The sequence below is a fragment of the Diceros bicornis genome, chromosome 3, assembly GCF_020826845.1.
Source record: "Diceros bicornis minor isolate mBicDic1 chromosome 3, mDicBic1.mat.cur, whole genome shotgun sequence".
NCBI lineage: Eukaryota > Metazoa > Chordata > Mammalia > Perissodactyla > Rhinocerotidae > Diceros > Diceros bicornis.
This window is the reverse complement of record NC_080742.1, coordinates 55,313,791-55,331,155: the sequence shown is the minus strand read 5'-3', so window position 1 is coordinate 55,331,155 and position 17,365 is coordinate 55,313,791. Positions and strand designations below refer to the sequence as shown.

Below are 17,365 nucleotides of genomic sequence, written 5' to 3'. Positions count from 1 at the left end.
CAGCACCTGCATGGCAGCCACAAGACTTGAGTTTTGTTGACTTCTGCACGCCTCTGCCAAGTCTCTACCCCTCCGCCCTGACTCAGTTTCCCTATGCGCACAGTGAGGGTTGGGTGTCTCCGGGGTTACTCCCGATTCCGAGCGACCAGAGCTCAAATCTGGAACAGAGATTCACTCAGGACCTGCTGGTGCCCAGGAGGATGGCTGGGGAGGCTGGAGCTGCCTTCCCTGTCCCCACTGCCAAGACCAACATCTCTCCAGGGGCATCTGCCAAGGTCCCACCACCCCACCCCCATGGCCTGCCACACTCTGGAAGCTCTCCTGGTGCCTCCTTAGGTTCCCAGCCAGGGTCCCCTCCAGAGACTAAGGGTCCTGGGGCAATTCTTGCAGCACCAGGGCAGGTGGAAAGCCGAGAACTAGAAGCCCCAACTCCAGGGCCCAATCCCAGTGTCTGGGTTTAGGAACTGGGACAGTGTAATATAATAAGAATTACATATTTGGTCTTCGTCCCATGTTCCAGACGCAGAGATCCTAAAAGCCTTGAAATTTCCTGAGTGATGGAGTGAGAGCAGCATCTTCTGTTATTCATAAGCCCCTTTCGGCCTACCTGAGTTTACACCAATGAAGTGACTCTGGAGGATGGGACTGGTTCCCAGAGGAACCAATCATGTGATTAGAGGGTGGGAACTTTCAGCCCCACCCCTCAACCTACGGTATGGGAGGCAGGCTGGAAATCGAGTTAATCTTTAACGGCCAATAATTTAATCAATCACTCCTACATAACGGAACCTCCAAAATAAACCTAAACAATGGGGTTCAGAGAGCTTCTGGGTTGGTGAACACATGCACGTGCCAGGAGGGTGGTGCACCCCACTCCACGGAGACAGAAGCTCCTGCACTTGGGATCCGTCTGGACCTCACCTTATGTACCTCTTCATCTGGCTGTTCATTTATATCATTTATGATATCCTTTATTGTAAACTGGTAAATGTGTTTCCCTGAGTTCTGTGAGCCATTATAGCAAATTATTAAAGATGAGGAGGAGGTCATGGGAACCTCTGATTTGTAGCCAAGTCAGACAGAAGTGTGGGTAACCTGGGGACCCACGACTTGCGACTGGCATCTGAAGTAGGAGGCCAGTCTTGTGAGACTGAGCCCTTAATCTGTAGGGTCTGTGCTAACTCCAGGTAGTGTCAGAATTGAATTAAATTGTAGGGACATCCAGTTGGTGTCCGCAGAAAATTGGACTATTGTTTGGTGTTGTGAGTAAAGAAGCAGTTTGCCTTTAGGGAACAATGTCCCTGACTCCGTGGGGAGCTCACACCCTCCACCCACCCCTCTGGCCTGCATCACGGGGGTCACAGGAGACTCAGGCCACCTCCTCAAGGCTTCCCAGAATGCCTCTCACACATCTCTCCTGCAGTTATCACCTCCCAGCCTGACCCGCACAGGAAGAGCCACGCGCTCTCTCCTTTCTCATTCTTGATGGGGCCTGCTCTGGCCTCAGGGGCCTGGGAGCCGAATCCTCCCAGGGACCCTTTCCAGAGAGACGAGGACAGGATTTGGGCTCCTGAGAGAGCCTGCAGTTTGTCTAACTAAGGACAGCAACTCATTTTCCTTCCACACCCACGGAATACGTCCAGCTTCTCTGTCCCCACCTGTTCCAGACTCCAGGCCCAACAAAGCTGAGTTTCGTTGGGACTAAAGATTTCAAGACGCCTTTTCTCCCTCTCCTCCCTGTCCTCCTTTACCTTTCTTTTCTTCTCACTTTCCCCTTCCATCCCTCTTATTCACTCATTTATTCTAGAAATATTAAGTGTCTATTTGAGTCAGACGCTGCAGAGCAATACTAGAGTGAATACAACAGCCCAGTCTCTGCCTGCACAGAGCTTATCGTCCCAGGGTCGCGTGACAGATTTTGGATTTTCTGCTAAATGCTGAGAAGCCCTGGGATGGTGTATTACTTTCCTATTGCTGCTGTAACAAAGCAAACTTAGCAGCTTAAAATGACACAATTTCTTATCTTACAGTCCTGGAGGTCAGAAGTCAGAAACGGGTCCCGCTGGCTAAAATCAAGACGTCAACAGGGCTGCGTTTCTTATGGAGGCTCTGGGGAAGAATCTGTTTCCTTGTTGTTTCCAGATTCAAGAGGCTGCCCACATTCCTTGCCTTGTGGCCCCTTTCTCCATCTTCAAAGCCAGTAGCATAGCATCCTCAAACCCCTCTCCTTCTCTGACTCTCCTGCCTCTTCTTTCACTTCTAAGGGCCCTCGTGTTTAGCAGGATCCACCTGAATCATCCAGGATACTCTCTTCATCTTAAAATCCTTAATTATACCTGCCAAGTCCCTTTTGCCATGTAAGGCAACACATTCCCAGGCTTTGAGGATTAGGATGTGGGTATCTTCGGTGGGGGCATTATTCTGCCTCCCACAGATGGATTTAAGACAAGGAGTCACATGATCTGAGTCAGCTGTGTGGAAAGGTAATATATTTCAAGAGCAGAAAAGCAAACACGGGACGTGTGTTAGGACATGGCAGCAGTCCAGGGGAGGGGGGAGAGGCCTGAGTGGAGCCATGGCAGCTGAGATGGAAAGAAGTTCTGTGTAGGAGAGTCTGGAAGCAGGACTGACAGGGCTTGGTGACAGACTGGCTGGACATGGCCTGTACGTGTGCCAGGGACTGTTGGCGCTCACTCATCTCATGCGACTGAGTTCTCACCAATTGTAAGTGGGTAGGAGTGACTGGTCTCAATTCATCCCTCACAGGCTCCACAGCCCTTGTCTCTCCCCTCTGTGCTGCACCCTTGGAGGCCACGTGTTGAGGGTGGCAGTGTTCCTAGATGGAAGGAGCCTGGATCCCTGAAGGACCACACGGAGTCGAGCTCCACCCCCACCTCTACTGACCACACTGGCCTGTGCCACGTGCAAATAATAAATGTTACCATGCTAAGTCGCTGAGATTTTAAGATTTATTTGTTACTGCAATGTAGTCTAGGCTGCTCTAATGTAGTGAAGGGGAGAGAGGTACCAAGGATGGCACCTGGGTTTCTGGCTTGAGTGTCTGGATGGATGAGCCATTTGCCACAATGGGACAGAGGACTGGACGAGAAGCAAATGGTGGAGGGAATCAGGCAAGCTGGAACTCAAGGGTTTAGTCTGCGACAGGTTTAGTTTGAGATGGTGCGAAGAGCCACGTGCAGCTAGATTTCAAATAGGCAGTTAGATAAAGTCTGGAATCTAGAGGGGAGGTCAGAACCGGAGAAAGAGAATGGGAAGTGGTCAGCACAGGGATGCCACGTAGGGCCATGGACCTGGATGATATGTCTAGTGAGAGAGTGTAGATCCGAGAAGAAAAGAGAAGAGAACAGGGCCTGGCCCCAACAGAAGAAGGAATGTCAACATTCAGAAGAGGAGCTGACAAAGGAGACTGAGGAGGAGTAGCCAGAAACACAAGGAAAACCAGCAGAGGTTAGTGACACAGCCAGGAAAGCACACTTCAAGGAGATGGTCAAGTGCATCAGACACTCTTGAGAGGTCGAGAAAGTTCTCCTCCTCTTCTTCCCCCTGCAGAGGAGGTCAAGAATCAGAACCGGTCCTAGTCCTGGGAGAACTCTCCACTTTGACACCCCCAAGCCTCCCACTTGTGCCCCAACTCTACACTGAGTCCTCCTGTGCCCTCCTGGCTCAGTCTGTCCCACCGGAAGCCTCTAGGGAATTGGTCAGAGAATTCAGGCACCGGGGGATTCCTGCGCGGTAGGAGAACGCTGTGCACACCCTCCGGGGCTGCTCCCACTCAGACACTACACACAAAGCAGCCAAGGAGAGGCAGTGCCTTCTGACGGCAGGAGGGAAAAAGACCACTGGGGCAAGTTGAACAGAGAGAGAACGCAAGAGCCATTGGCCTCGACTGGAACAAAACAAGGAGCTAACCTCGGGTTGTCACGGCGATGATTTTGTCCAGTTCAAAACCCGTGAGACCAGGGCACCAAAGGGACTCAGACAAAGGCACGGTCCTCCCTTTCTGAAGCCACCCCAGGATGCTTGAGTATTGTTAGAACAAAGCCCTCATTTTAGCATACAATTCTAGGGTAAAAAATGATTTCATTTACTGAAATTCCCTTTATAGCCAATGTTTCTGATCCCTAAAATGAGGACCAGCTGCGAGCTCAGAGCTGGGGGCGGGGGAGGACTAAAGATGCAGCCTACCCAACCAGAAGTCAGTGGTTCTCAAAGTGTGGACCCCAGACCAGGAACACAATGGGAACTGCCAGAGATGCAGATGCTCAGGCCCCACCCAGACCCACTGAGTCAGAAACTCTGGTGCTGGCCCAGCAATCCGTGTTTTAACAAGCCTTCCAGAAAAGTTCTAACACAGGCCTAAATCTGAGAACTATGGGACTAAAGGAAAACAGGTTTGGACAGAAATGGAACCCTCTGTCAGATCTGGAAAGTGAGCTCCTCAGAGTGAGGGTCCCAGCAGACCCCACCCTTCTCCACTCTGGGTGCCTGTTCAGTCTCAGAGCAGCTGGGAGAGAGCAGAGCAGCTGAGAGAAGCTGATCTTGCTCCAAGGATGGGGAGCCCGGGCCCAGCCCTGCAGTGGCTCCCCCTCCTCCAGGCCTCTCCCCTTCTGGTGAGGTTGGGGGTGGAGGCTGGGACGAGGCACTCTGCACCTCAGACAGGCCTCAGAGGCCGGATCAGATTAGCAACGAGCAGGCTTTCTAGTCTCCCTCCAAGCCGTCTCCCTCCTGTCCCCGCCAAGGCCACTGCAGGCCTGCCTGCTCCATCCTCTCCAGAGTATGCGGAGCCCCTAAGGAGGACTACACCCCACCAGCCCTGCTTAAATGCAGGCAAGGCCTCCAGGCTGACGGAAGCCCGCAGCCTGGCAAAGAGAAGTGCCGGCTGGGCTCACCCTGGGCAGGCAGGCCGCCCGGGCTGCACAGAGAACAAAGCAGCCGGCCCAGCAGGCGGTGCCTGTGACCCGCATGGGCCTGGGATGCTCAAGAGCAAGACGCTGGTTCCCACGCACAGGAGTCCTCTCTCCTGCTCTCTGGGCACAAGAGCCGCACAGCACAAAGGGCGCTCCCTGCTGGGACGGCGGATCTGGGTCCTGTCCCAGAGCTGGCTCCAGCCCTCGGTATGACTCAGCCAGTGACTGCCACCTCTGGCCTCAGCCTCTCTGCGTGTCACGTGACAGACCTGGACTTGGTGTTGTCTCAAGTCCCATTTAGCATTCAGGGGTTTGGAATGAGGGACAAAACCACTTAATTTATCTCCTCAATAACCGCCCCAATAAACATCTTTAAAACACGCCAAGGATGTTGTGGACCAAAACACCCAGTCAGAAGACTGGCTTTGACTCTCCACTACCTTACCTACCCTACCCTTCGGCTGCCTGCGGAGTGTTGGTGCCTCTGAAGGCCACTATATGCATTACCATCCCATGTTCTTTTTGGAATGGGAGACCCAGGACCAGTGAGGGACAAGAATTTGAGGGGATGTGGGTACCTTCCTGGGAGCCCCCCACCATCCCCTAGACCACACACACAGTGCCACAGACACACCTCACCTCTAACAGATCAGGGTCCTCATTCCAATGCACTCACTTTATTGGATTTAAAAGATTACGGGGAGACACAAAATATATATAAATACACACAAAAAAATAAAAACATTGCTGTGAGTTCACACAGTCTCTGAAACAAGCTGACAGATTTTCTTTTTGCATTTTGAAGTGCATTTCAGGGACATCGGCTGACCTCTGGCCAGCGTTCTGTGTACTGTGTGTGTGCTTAGGGACAGAAGGGGCAGGGGAGGTGCAGAGAAGGGGTGTAGTGGAAGGGTCTCTCAATTCCCCCCACGCACAGGTTGACAGCATAACACACAACTGCCGATTTTCCATTACACTCAAATTTGACTCCTGGCTCCTAGGAGTGAGGTCCCAGCCTGCTCTACCTGTGCCCTGGGGGTTGCTCTCTGGCTCCAGATGGCATGAGCAGCCTTGTAGATGCTATTCTTTGGCCACATCAGTGGTTCTCAAACTTGGATACACTTCAGAATCATCTGGAAGCTATTAACACATACCCTCCACAAGGCCCCACCCAAATGCTGATCACACTGGTTGGGGAGGGCCCGGACATCTGCATCTGTAAGTGCTCCCGGGGGTTCTAATGCACTGCACAGTGCAATGAGATGGATTGCTGCCTGTATTTCACAAGCAGGTTTAATCGGAAGCCAAGAAGCCTAGCTCAGCTGCAATGACAAGGATGCCCCAAGGATCTGGCCTGAGGCTCGTACGGAGCACACGGGAAAATTAAAGGCCCTAGCAAACCCTCCCCTGGTTGCTGACTGCAGGGTCAACGCTCTCCCAGAACTTCAGCATTGGAAAGGTGCCAGGGGCCACCTGCTCTCAAGTCCCTTAAGGAGGGGCAACTCCAACGTCAGCTTGCAGAGAAAGGCCCCTGCCAACCACAGCCTGAAGAGAGCCAGGCTGGACACTCCTCGGCCTCCCCTCGCTGGAGCTGGGGCCTGGGCGACCCAGCCAAGCAGGTCACTAGAGGCTGAGGCCTCATGCTGTCCTGGTCCTTAGAAATACAAACGCCCTTTGGCCTTTTCAGAGCCAAGAAAAGTGCAGATCTCTGGGGGCACACTTAAGGCCCTCCCCTCCCAGCTCCTCTCTCCAGACTCATTCCAACTTCCTCTGCCCTATGACCTTTCACTGCAGCCAGGCGGAAAGCTGGGGGCGAGGGTGTCTCCTCACTCCTCTTCTGAGCCGAAAAGCAGTGTGGTGGTTAAGAGCAAGAACTCTGGAACCATCGAACGCACATCCTGGCCCCAGCCTTCCTGGCTGCCTGTCTTATCGGGTACCAGGCTAGTAACCTAACCGCGAGTATGCAGAGCCTCATCTGAAAAATGGGAGGGAAACTCTACCCAGCCCATAGCCTGGTGAGGTTTAAAGGAGCTATATTGTGCGACTGTACGTGTGCAAAGATTTGGAACCTGGTCCCTGGTACTTAAGTGTTGGCTGTTACAATTCCCGCCCATCATACTCACTGCTCCTTTACCCTGACTCAGGTCATCCCCACCTGGAGCTTTCTCTCCTGTCTTCCCATGCCTCTCCATCTGCCCTCTGAAGCCCAGATCTGGCCCCCAACCCTTCCTCTGCTCTTCCAGAAAGTCTTTCCAGATTGTTCCAAACTGCACTGACCTTTTCCTAGAGATGCCTCCACCCTTCCCCAGAAGAACTCGGATCCAGCAGAAGAGAGGAGACCCTGGAGGCAGTCCACACTATGAGATGACAACTCTAAATAACGGCAATGTCTCAGCTGAGCACTTAGCAAATGCCACACACCCTCCTTAGCACTTCTCACAACTGTCATTTAATGCAGTGATCCTGTGTGGTAGATACTATTTTTTCCTCCATTTTGCATCAAGAAAATGAAGGTGTTAAGTGCTCTTCATACAGTTGCATGGCTGGTGACAGGGGGCTCAGAGAGTATCATATCATTCCTCTGAGGCAGTGTATCCCAGTGGCTGAGGGCACAGGCTGCCCCAATACAAGTTCCACCTCTGTCTCATACTGGACTGGCTTTAGCAAGGTACATAAGCTCCTTGTGCTTCAGTTTCCTCGTCTATAAACAGGGGTAATAATAGACCCGACCCCCTAGGTTGCTGCAGTGGGAGTAAAAAGCACTAGTAGAGTGCTGGCACCTGGTAAGTCCATATAAAAAGTGGCTGTTAACATGATCCATGGCACCCCCTCATTTTAATTGAGGAGGTTCTGAGGCACAGAGCAGGAAAGAACCATGGAGGTAGTGGTCCAGCTGGGCCCACAGTCTCATCTTCTTTTCCACCTGATGGCTGCCTTTTGACTCTACTTAATTAGGTCTCAGCTCTGTCCTATGGAGCCCCACCCCATGACTCAAAGTAGGGGATAGGGAGAGGTAGCAGAACCTCTCTTTAGGCCACGGGAGGGTGCAGCCTCCTGTCTCCTCTGAGTACTTGGGGTTAGAGGAGGGCCATTCCCTTGCCACCAGGAGACTCCCTCACACCCTGCCCTCTTCCATGCCCAGCCTGAATGCCCCTTCCTCCTTGAAGGCCTCCCTGATCCCACTACCTACACTCAGCCTGCCCAGCAGGAAGTGCTTTCTCTCTCCACTGAATTCGCACAGCACCAGCTCCACCTCTCCCCACTGGCACGACCTCTCTGAACTGCAATCCAGGCTATCAGAGTGCACATCTCTCTCGAGTGCACATCTCTCTCTCTGCAGTCCCCTACCCCTGGCCCTGCCCTCACTCCACCCAGGCCAGACACCTAAGACTCCAGCTCATCATGTGAGTTGAATAAGTAAGTGAGAGGGTGAGAGAATGAATGAGTGAGGGAATGAATGAATGAGTGAATGAATGAGTGGGTGGGTGAGTGAATCTCTCCCACAGGCTTGGGGTCCCTCAGACAAGTTCAGGTTTGGGGGGTGACCTGTGGTTGGCTCTGACTCACAGGACCCCCAAGGCAGGGCCAGAGGAGGGCCAGGTGGGGTCCTGAGGGAAGTTGGAGGGGTGCCACCTCGGTGGAAGCCACATACTGCTGTCCCCTCCTACCTCCAACTCCAGTGGAGACGGACATGGAACATACAGATACCTGCTCGTGGGGCCCTCAGCCATACCCTCTCTCTTGCCTACCCCACCCACTCCAATTCAGGGCTCCAGACAGAGACAGTCACTCACTCCCCTCCTCCCCCACCTCTGCCTCTTGCTGCTGTGGCTCCCTCAGTCTAGAATGTTCTCTCCATTCATCCATCCCTCAGCTCTCACCTGACGTCAAGTGTCTACTAGTCCCTAGGGCCTAGCTCAGGGGTTCTCAGCCTAGCTTCTCAGCAGAATCGCCTGGGGAGCCTTTAAAAATCATGGTGACTATTATAACTAACTCAGGTACTGATTTAATTGGTTGGGATGGTGGCTTTTCTAAAAGCTCCTTGGTGATTCTGATGTGCAGCCAGGTTTGAGAACCAAGAACCTAGTTTGAATACCACCTTCTCCGTGAATCCTTGCCCACTTTCCCCACAGGGAACGCCTTTCTTCCTCTCCTGAGCATGCCTGGGGGTGAGACCCCCTCCCCAGCACTGGCCTGCCCCCTCCTGAGAGGGTGTCCACCCTTACATCTGTCCGGCTCACCCTCCTGCCAGGATGCCCCTGTGGGCAAGCCTTCTTGTCCTCCCCCAGCCCAGGGCTTCACAGGTGGCGGTGCAATTAACCTGCGTGCAGCTCACCTGCACACCAGGTCCCCACCCCACCTCCCTCCTCTGCTCTTCCCTCCCGGATGCTTCTCACTGCTCAGCCTCAAAAGCCTCTGAGACCTACGATACAGGAACAGCAGCCGTGGACTAGGAGGCAGGACACCTGGGTCCAGGGCCACCTCAGCCTGGGACCCCTCTCCCTCCACGTGGTCTGAAGAGTCACTGCCCTCAGGGCTCCATCTTCCCATCCCCTAGTCTAGAGGCATGGACCTGATATTCTTTGGGTTTCCTGAAACTGTGCGCCCATCTGGGCCGCCTGCCTTGGTTTCCTTGGCTGGTGGGGCCTAAAATCCACTTTCGGCCTCTGTTAGGGCTGAGCAAGAGCTCGGCTGAGGGAAGGCCAGCACGGCCGGGAGCGGCGCCATTAACAGTTCATGTTCACGGACTGGCCAGAGAGCTCGGCCCAGGGGGACCGTTACATTGAACTGGGCTGCCAACTAATCAAGTATTTAAACAGACGGTGCTCAGAGGAGCTCCTGTAAGAGAGAGGATCTAGAAGAAAAGTGGATCCTCGAGTCTGGGCAGAGAGCCCCACCCTCCAGCAACTGAAGCGTAAGTGAGGCTGGCGAGCCTCCAAGGAGGCCCCCAGCCCCAAATCCCCAACCGCCCACGCGGAGCCTCTCTCTGGCCCCGCCAGGCATCAGGAAGCTGACGGTGCCTTTGCCTTCTGGGCCTCGGTGTCCTGTCTGCACAGCAGGGAAGTCAGGAGGGGAGGCGTTACACAGGGCCACTGGTTCTCAGCCAGGGGCCATGCCACTCCCTTGGGACATTGGGAATGTTGCGAGGCATTTGTGGCTGCCAGTGGGATCAGAGGAGTTATGGGCATCTACTGGGGAGAGCTAAGGCTGCTACGTGTCCTGCGGTGCACAGCCCCCTCCAGCACGAGGAAGCAGGATCCCTCCCCAGTGCTAACAGCAGCCCCGGGAAGCGCTGCCCCAGCTGGGCTCAGGACTGGGGCTCCTGCTGCTGCCTGCTCTCTGGCTTCTGATGAGTGAGCAAAGCAGGTGGGAAATGACCCCACCCCTCCTGCCTTGGGCTGACCAGGTGCTCTCCAGCTCGGCTACAGGCAACAGCTGTGTCCCTGCTGCCACCAGGCCCAGGCTGCCTGCTAACAAGCTCTCTGACAGCCGCTGCCCAGCCCAGACACCAGCTCTATCCCAGCCCCCATGGGATCGGAGGCAGCCACATCCAGCCACCCAGGACAACCCCTTCCAGAAGGAGGCATCCAGGGCAGGCCGACCCCAAGGAGGGCAACCCCAGTATCACCGTCCAGAACAAATTCAGCCCTCCATCACCCCAAAGGGCTTTCTCAAGGACCCAGGGACCTATACCTTCCACCGCTCTCTAGAAGGTGGCCGGATGCTGGGACACCAGTTCTCAAGGCTGGCCTGGGTGTGCTGGGGATGCCGTGCCCTCCCTGCCACCCCACTCACCTGGGGAGGAGTCGTTCAAGCCCAACAGGTCATTCGCCCTCTGGATCTTCTCCAGGCACATCGCTTGCTCCTTCTTGAGGATGCAGCTAGAGTGCATGGCGGTGGCCTGCAGGGAACACATGGTGAGAGGGAGCAGGGAGGTTCACCTACAAGCCTGCCACCTAAGCCCCAGGGGCAGTAGGGTGCAGGGTGGGAGGCAGGCTGGGGGGGGGTGCGGGGGTGTGGAGGCAGAAGCAGGAAGGGGATAGTGACAAAGAGATTTCGGGGCCAGCAGGGGCCCTGACATCCACTTTGTCACAGATACCATGAGGGCTCTTCTCCTTCACCAACTCAATGTGCGGCCTTGGGCAGATCGACCCCCTCCCTGGGTCTCAGTTGCCACATTTTTAATAATATTAGCAAACACATATGTAGCACTTTACTATGTGTATGCATTATTCTGTCACACATATATATATATGTACATCTCAAGAGTACTACAAAGTAGGTACTATTTTCACCATTTCATTTTACAGATGTGAAACTTAAGCACAGAGACATTAAGTAACTTGCTCCAAGTTACATGGCTTAGGAGATGTACAGCCTGGATTCAAACCCAGGCGGTCTGGCTCCAGAGACACAAGGCTAGTACTGCCCTTCATGGGAGCAAGCAGAGGAAGGAAGAAAGGAGGCGCTAAACGAGCTCATTCATCCTCTCTCTCCTCTGGGGCCTCAGGAAGGAGGCACGCCCCCGGTAGCTGCAGGAGAAGGAGCTGCAGTAGCATTCAGTGGGGCCCGCTAGCCCCTCTCATTTACTCCTGTCCCATTTGACCAAAGAGGAAACCAAGGCTCAGAGCCATTAAGAAACTCGCGCCCGAGGTCACACAGCGGGTTAGTGGCAGATACTGGATTAAAGCGCAGGACCAAGTAACTGCAAAGCCCATGCAGTGCTACCATGACAGCTGCATCCTAACACTGTCACTTTAATCAAAACTCCAGGGCAGGGGTGGTTCCGTAAAGGGATGTGGTAAGGATGGAGGCAGGCATTGGGCATCTGAGCTGCCAAGGGCAGTGTTCAGGGATCCAGTCTAGCTCTTGACTGTTCTCAGATGTACAGGTGGCCTCCAGGGAGAGGGACGGGTTTGTCTGCGCTCAGACAGTAAGGCAGAACTGGCATCCAGGGCTCTCAAGACAGCTGCATCCATTGAAGGTCAGAATTCCAAGGTTGAGGGGAAGGGGTCAGCGCCTGGGAACACCCCCATCCCCCTTGCTGGGGGAAAGACATGAGCAGAGAGCAGGCTTCTGAGCTCTCACCTAGCAAGACTTGTGGGCAGGGGACTGGAATCAAAAGAGCCTTCTGCAGCCCTGACCAGGGCTCCTGTATACAGTTGAGCAGGTTGTGTACTGCATAACTCGAAAGGTTGCCACACATGTCACCATCACAATAGGTTTGTAAACTATGTTATAATTTCTGGTCAAATCAGTACAGGGTCTTGAGGAAGGGGCACCCTTTCTAATTCACACAAAGGCACTGTGAATGGTCCAGTGGGGGTGCTGGCAGAGAAACCAGCCAGGTGAATTGAGCTTGGCTGAGGGCACACAAAAGATACATGTTCTCTGGGGTGGGGGCTCAGGTGAGTCTGGGGCTCCGCTGGTCACAGAGGGGAGGGTCCTGGGCCCTTACCATAGGCAGCAGGAGGAGAGCAGCCAGGGAGGCCTGCACGATCCTGGCCATGACACTTCTCAGCCTGGAAGGAGGCTCAGGCCAGCACCGCTCGCCTCCCACTCAGAGCAGCCACTGGTCAGCCCCAAGGTGTCTGCAGGCTAGAGAGAAAGGCAAGGCATGAATCCTGTGGGTCCAGGGGCAGAGGAGGGGCAGGGACCCCTCCCCTCCTGCAGGAAGGCTCTCAGCCTCTGAGGGTAACCTCCTCCATGCCTTCTTCCGTGCTGTTCTTTATTCTTCTATCCTGCAAACAGCAGCTGAGCACCTACTGAGTGCTGGGCGCTGGGGGTGCAGTGGGGAACACACCAGCTCAGCCCCCATCGGACTCCTGGAATGGTCCGGATGGCTTTCTCCTCTGCAGCAGATGACTATCTCCCCAACTCTCCCCCACAGTGATGGTTTTAGCTGGCCCCTGCATGCCCGCCTGGAGAGGACAGATCCCGGTCCCTCAGGTGTAGGCATAGGATGAAGGTCTCCCAATGAACATGGCTGGAGTGACATGTGCCACTTCCGCACCACCTGTGCCTGAGGCATCGCATGCCCTCCACTTCTACTCTTTCACCCTTCCCAAATGCTGGACCAGCTCTGACGGCGCAGCGAGGACAACACGAGGGGCAGGGAGCGGCACTCGGAAAGGAACTCGGATGGCTGAGCGAGCTAGTGGAGCCGAGCCAGCCCACCAGCCCCAGAAGGCCTACCCAGCCCCAGACTGCTAGGTGAGAAAGAACGGTGCTGCTGTCCAACTCGCCCTCACTCATAGGGCCGCTGTGTTCCACTGCTGAGCCTGCTCCCCTAACCAACATAACCTCCTGTCACTCTGCCTCAGCCCACCCAGCCTTCAGGATAAAGCCTTTACCATCATGACACACAAAACAGTGACTGCTGAAGACTGTGCTCACGCCTCAGAGCTGCAGGAGCTCCAAGACGGAACGTCTTGGAGGATGGGGGCCACCAGTGGGGACCAGACAGGGTACGAGGAGCTGAGGGAGGAGGCTGTGGGAGCCCCAGCACATTCCCAGGGGAAGAGTCTGCTCTGCTTCTAAAATTGATCATTAACGCATATTCCCTACAACCCCACAATTCCGCATCTGGGTATCTTTCCTAGAGAAACGTGCACCATACAAAAAGAAGCATATGCAAGATGTTTACCGCAGCATCATTTAAAATAGCATCAACAGCAAAACCTGGGGCAACAAAGCATCCATCAGGGAGGCAGTGTTAATGGGCCCCAGCATAGCTATACAATGGAATACTACATAGTAATTTTAAAATTATTACTTTTATTACTATTAAATTCTTATTAAAGAGATTGAGTAGGCCCGGCTCAGGGCCACCATAACCCATAGGTGTCTGGTTCAGGAGGCCCATGGGCGGCTGCATCCCAACCATTGGTCCTTGCACACCTCCTACCAGCGGGCAGAGGGGCCATTACCCCGGGGTCCGCTGTGCCCCCGGCTCTCTGTCTACCCACGCCTCCCTCCCCCCTCCTTGGGGAGCTCCCCTTGGCCTCTTCAAGCTCAATCTGGTGACAAGCAAGCACCTAAAAAGGAGAAAGGAAACCAGTCACAGGAAGGCTCAATGAAAGGGGGCCCCCTCCCACCCACCCACTGCTCTGCCTGCTCAGGGACCACTCAGAGATGCTGAGAGAGGCCTTGAGTATCCCCAAGAGATGCTCTGAGATGCCCAGGGGCCCATGGGGATGCTGGCCCAGCCTCTCCCCTGCAGGTCAGAAAGGACTGGGCAGGCGCGGGAAGCAATGGCCCCAGCATCCCTGGGCACCTCAAGATACCAGCTGTGCTGGACACTCAGGCTTTAGTCTCTGTACCCCCTCCCAGGGCCCTCCACACCCCTGATGGGCACAGCCTGCCTCTGGCATGACCTGGCGCTGGTGGCCCCCAGGGGGCTTGGTCACCTCCACTATCCCTGGGGAGCCCAAGGCCCAGTCTGCAGAGAACTGACACTCCTGACCGGCCTGGCTGGAAGAGAGCAGTGCCCGGCCCACTGACCCTCAGCAAATGCTGGAGGCCGTCTCTCCGGGCCAGCAGAGGGCTTAGAGAAGCTCCCACAAGGCAGAAGGCCTCTGATATCTGGAGCCCATTCGCCCACACCTACGACAACTTCAGGCCAAAGGCTGGTGGGGGGGAGGGCTCCACACAGCCCCTTCTGGCGGGGTGCCAGAGCCTCAGCCTACAGCCTGGGCCTGGCTTCTGGCCCCAGCACTGGGCCCCAATCTAGACCCTTTGCTTCTGCGGGTCTCAGCTTTCTTAGCCAAGAGGAAGGTGGCTGCTCATCTCAGCTCCCTCCTTGGCCTGCCGCACAGCCAGCAGGGCCCAGACAAGAGCCACGGGAGGGAAATGGATGCACAGCCTGTGTTACCAAGGGGACACACAGTGCTCCTTCCGGAGGGGCTGTCTCCCTTGGACTCCCAGCAAGATGCCACCAGAAACATCAAGCCAGCCACTGTTTCTGTCTCTTGGGAGAGACCTCGGCCCTGGGGCACAGAGCAAGCTTCCTGGAGGAGGAGGCCTGGGAAGAGCGAGGAGCACCGGAGATGAAATCAGAGCTCCCTGCTCCCAGCGACACGCTGAGACGGCAATAGCACTACCCCCTTCCTTCAAGACCGGGCTCCCACAAATGAAGACTCGTGCCTCCTCCCCAAGCCCTGACCCTGGTCCCAAGATGCGCTCTGACCTCTCAGCCCAGCGCTCCACCCAGGCTGCCCGTCAGAACCACTGAGGAGCGTTTAAAAAGACCCTTGCCAACTGAGTCGGCCTCTCTGGGGCCGGGCCCGGGCATGGGTGTTATTTAAAGCACTCCAGGTGACTCTCACCTGGATTGGATTCGGATTATAAAGCCTCTGTTTTATTTTTTATTATTATTATTTTTTTGTGAGGGAGATCAGCCCTGAGATAACATCCGTGCTAATCCTCCTCTTTTTGCTGAGGAAGACAGGCTCTGAGCTAACATCTATTGCCAATCCTCCTCCCTTTTTTTCTTCTCCAAAGCCCCAGTAGATAGTTGTATGTCATAGCTGCACATCCTTCTAGTTGCTGTATGTGGGACGCGGCCTCAGCATGGCCGGAGAAGCAGTGCATCGGTGCGCCCCCGGGATCTGAACCCGGGCCGCCAGTAGTGGAGCGCACGCACTTAACCGCTAAGCCACCGGGCTGGCCCATAAAGCCTCTGTTTTAACCTTTATTAGAACCAGGAGAGCCGGCCCAGAAGAGCTGGTGGCTTCCCCGGCTCTGCCTACTCAGGAGGGCAGGTGGGCAGCGGGCAAGCCAAGAACGAGTTTGTGTTTCGAGAGCTGGCTGATTTCTGATTTTCTCTCTCTCTGTCTCTCCCACTCTCTCTCTCTCTCTCTCTCTCTCACACACACACACACTACACAGAAACAAGTCCAAAGAGAAGAGCAACCCCACAGAGACAAACACAGACATTTATCCCCAGGGCACCCACCTGATGGCATCATACAAATGCCATGTGTGGAACACACGAGGATGGAGAATCCTTCAGGGACCGGCAGACGACTCCACACACACAGATACACACAGACACACTCTCCTCCCCAGAAATGCAGAAGCACACAGAACAAAGATACATGCAGGTGCAATCACACAGCTTTTAGATATTCAGGTACGTTTACCAGATTACTGATATATATAACAATACGGACACACTTATTCTGCAAAGGCATTCAGATATACAGAGGCAGTTATATATACATGGATTCGGAGGCAGGTGCAGGTACACACACAAACACATGCACTCAAACGGGGATGCCAGTCTTGCAGGATGCTCGTCCCTGCTCCAGGCAGGGCAGCTCCTCGGCCACCGCTGCACTGGATTAAAAACAAGCTGGAGCAGAGGCCCCCAGCCCCATCAGCCCCCAGCTCCCCGCTCTGGCCTGCTTAGGCAACGATGTGAACCAGGGGAGAGGTGTGCCCCCCGCCCGGTGACGCGGGGTGGAGGGGCTGGGGAACTCTCAACATGGCACCTCCTCTGGAACTAGACCCGGGGTCTTGATTCCCCCTGTTACCCTCTCTTTTATTTATTGAGATATAATTGACATGTAACATTATGTTAGTTTCAGGTGTAGAACATAGTGATTCGATATTTGTATGTACTGTGAAATGATCACCCCAGTAAGTGTAGCTAACATCCACCACCACACAGTTACAACTTTTTTTTCTTGTGATGAGAACTTGTGAGATCTACTCTCTTAGCCCGCTGTTGTCCTGTCTTGTTAACCTCCCCCCACTTCAGTCCACCTCTGCCCAACTAGACACAGACACTCACCAGCGAGAGAGCACCTGAGAGCTGCCCGGGCTTGACCTTCCCACTCCACCGCCTCAGCTGGGGATCACCTGCTCTGGCCTCTCTCAGAGCAATAATCTCCTCAGCCCCTCCTGGCACTTCTGCCCCCCTCCCAGCCCTGCCCCGGGGCCACCCTGCACCACCCTCGATGGACAGCACTCAGAGTTCACAGTCTTAGGCCACCTGCCCCAAACCTGGTACCCCTCAGGACCACATGCTGGCTCCTCTGCCCTCTGAGATGCATGCCCTGAGCCTGCCACCTGCAGCCCTGTCAGCGGCTCCTCCTCCTCATCCTCATCCTAGCTGCCTCCCTCCTCTGGACTTCCCCAAGCTGCCGATGTCCCCCTCACAGGACAGGGCCAGGCCTGGCCACTGCAGCCTGGGGTTGGACTCTCCTCTCCCTGGGGATGACACTGGGCTCTGCCGGCCCAGCCACACAAGTGGCTCAGGATGACCTGATCACTGATACTCTGAGGATGTCTCTCTTGGGTCCAGGCTCTGCTGGGGCAATTCGCTTTTGCAACTGATCTGAGGACAACTAACCTCTATCTCCTGGCATTTATTGTGGTAAAGTTGGGGACAATTTTGCCAGAGTTTTTAGCCTTAGGGACTCAGGAAAGCC

The 17,365-nt window shown here is 54.8% G+C and overlaps 1 protein-coding gene across 3 annotated transcripts in view; it reads right to left on the bottom strand.

Moving 5' to 3' along the window:
- The window catches only part of ADCYAP1R1 (ADCYAP receptor type I), a 55,243-nt gene that overhangs the window by 30,991 nt on the left and 6,887 nt on the right, over positions 1 to 17,365 (bottom strand). For all 3 annotated transcript variants that reach the window (XM_058527800.1, XM_058527781.1, XM_058527790.1), the window contains exons 2-3: positions 12,388 to 12,527; positions 10,725 to 10,830 (exon numbers count right to left, since the gene is read on the bottom strand). In XM_058527800.1, the coding sequence (XP_058383783.1) occupies positions 10,725 to 10,830; positions 12,388 to 12,438 (157 nt within the window). In that variant the 5' untranslated portion in view covers positions 12,439 to 12,527. The remainder of the gene's footprint in view (positions 1 to 10,724; positions 10,831 to 12,387; positions 12,528 to 17,365) is intronic.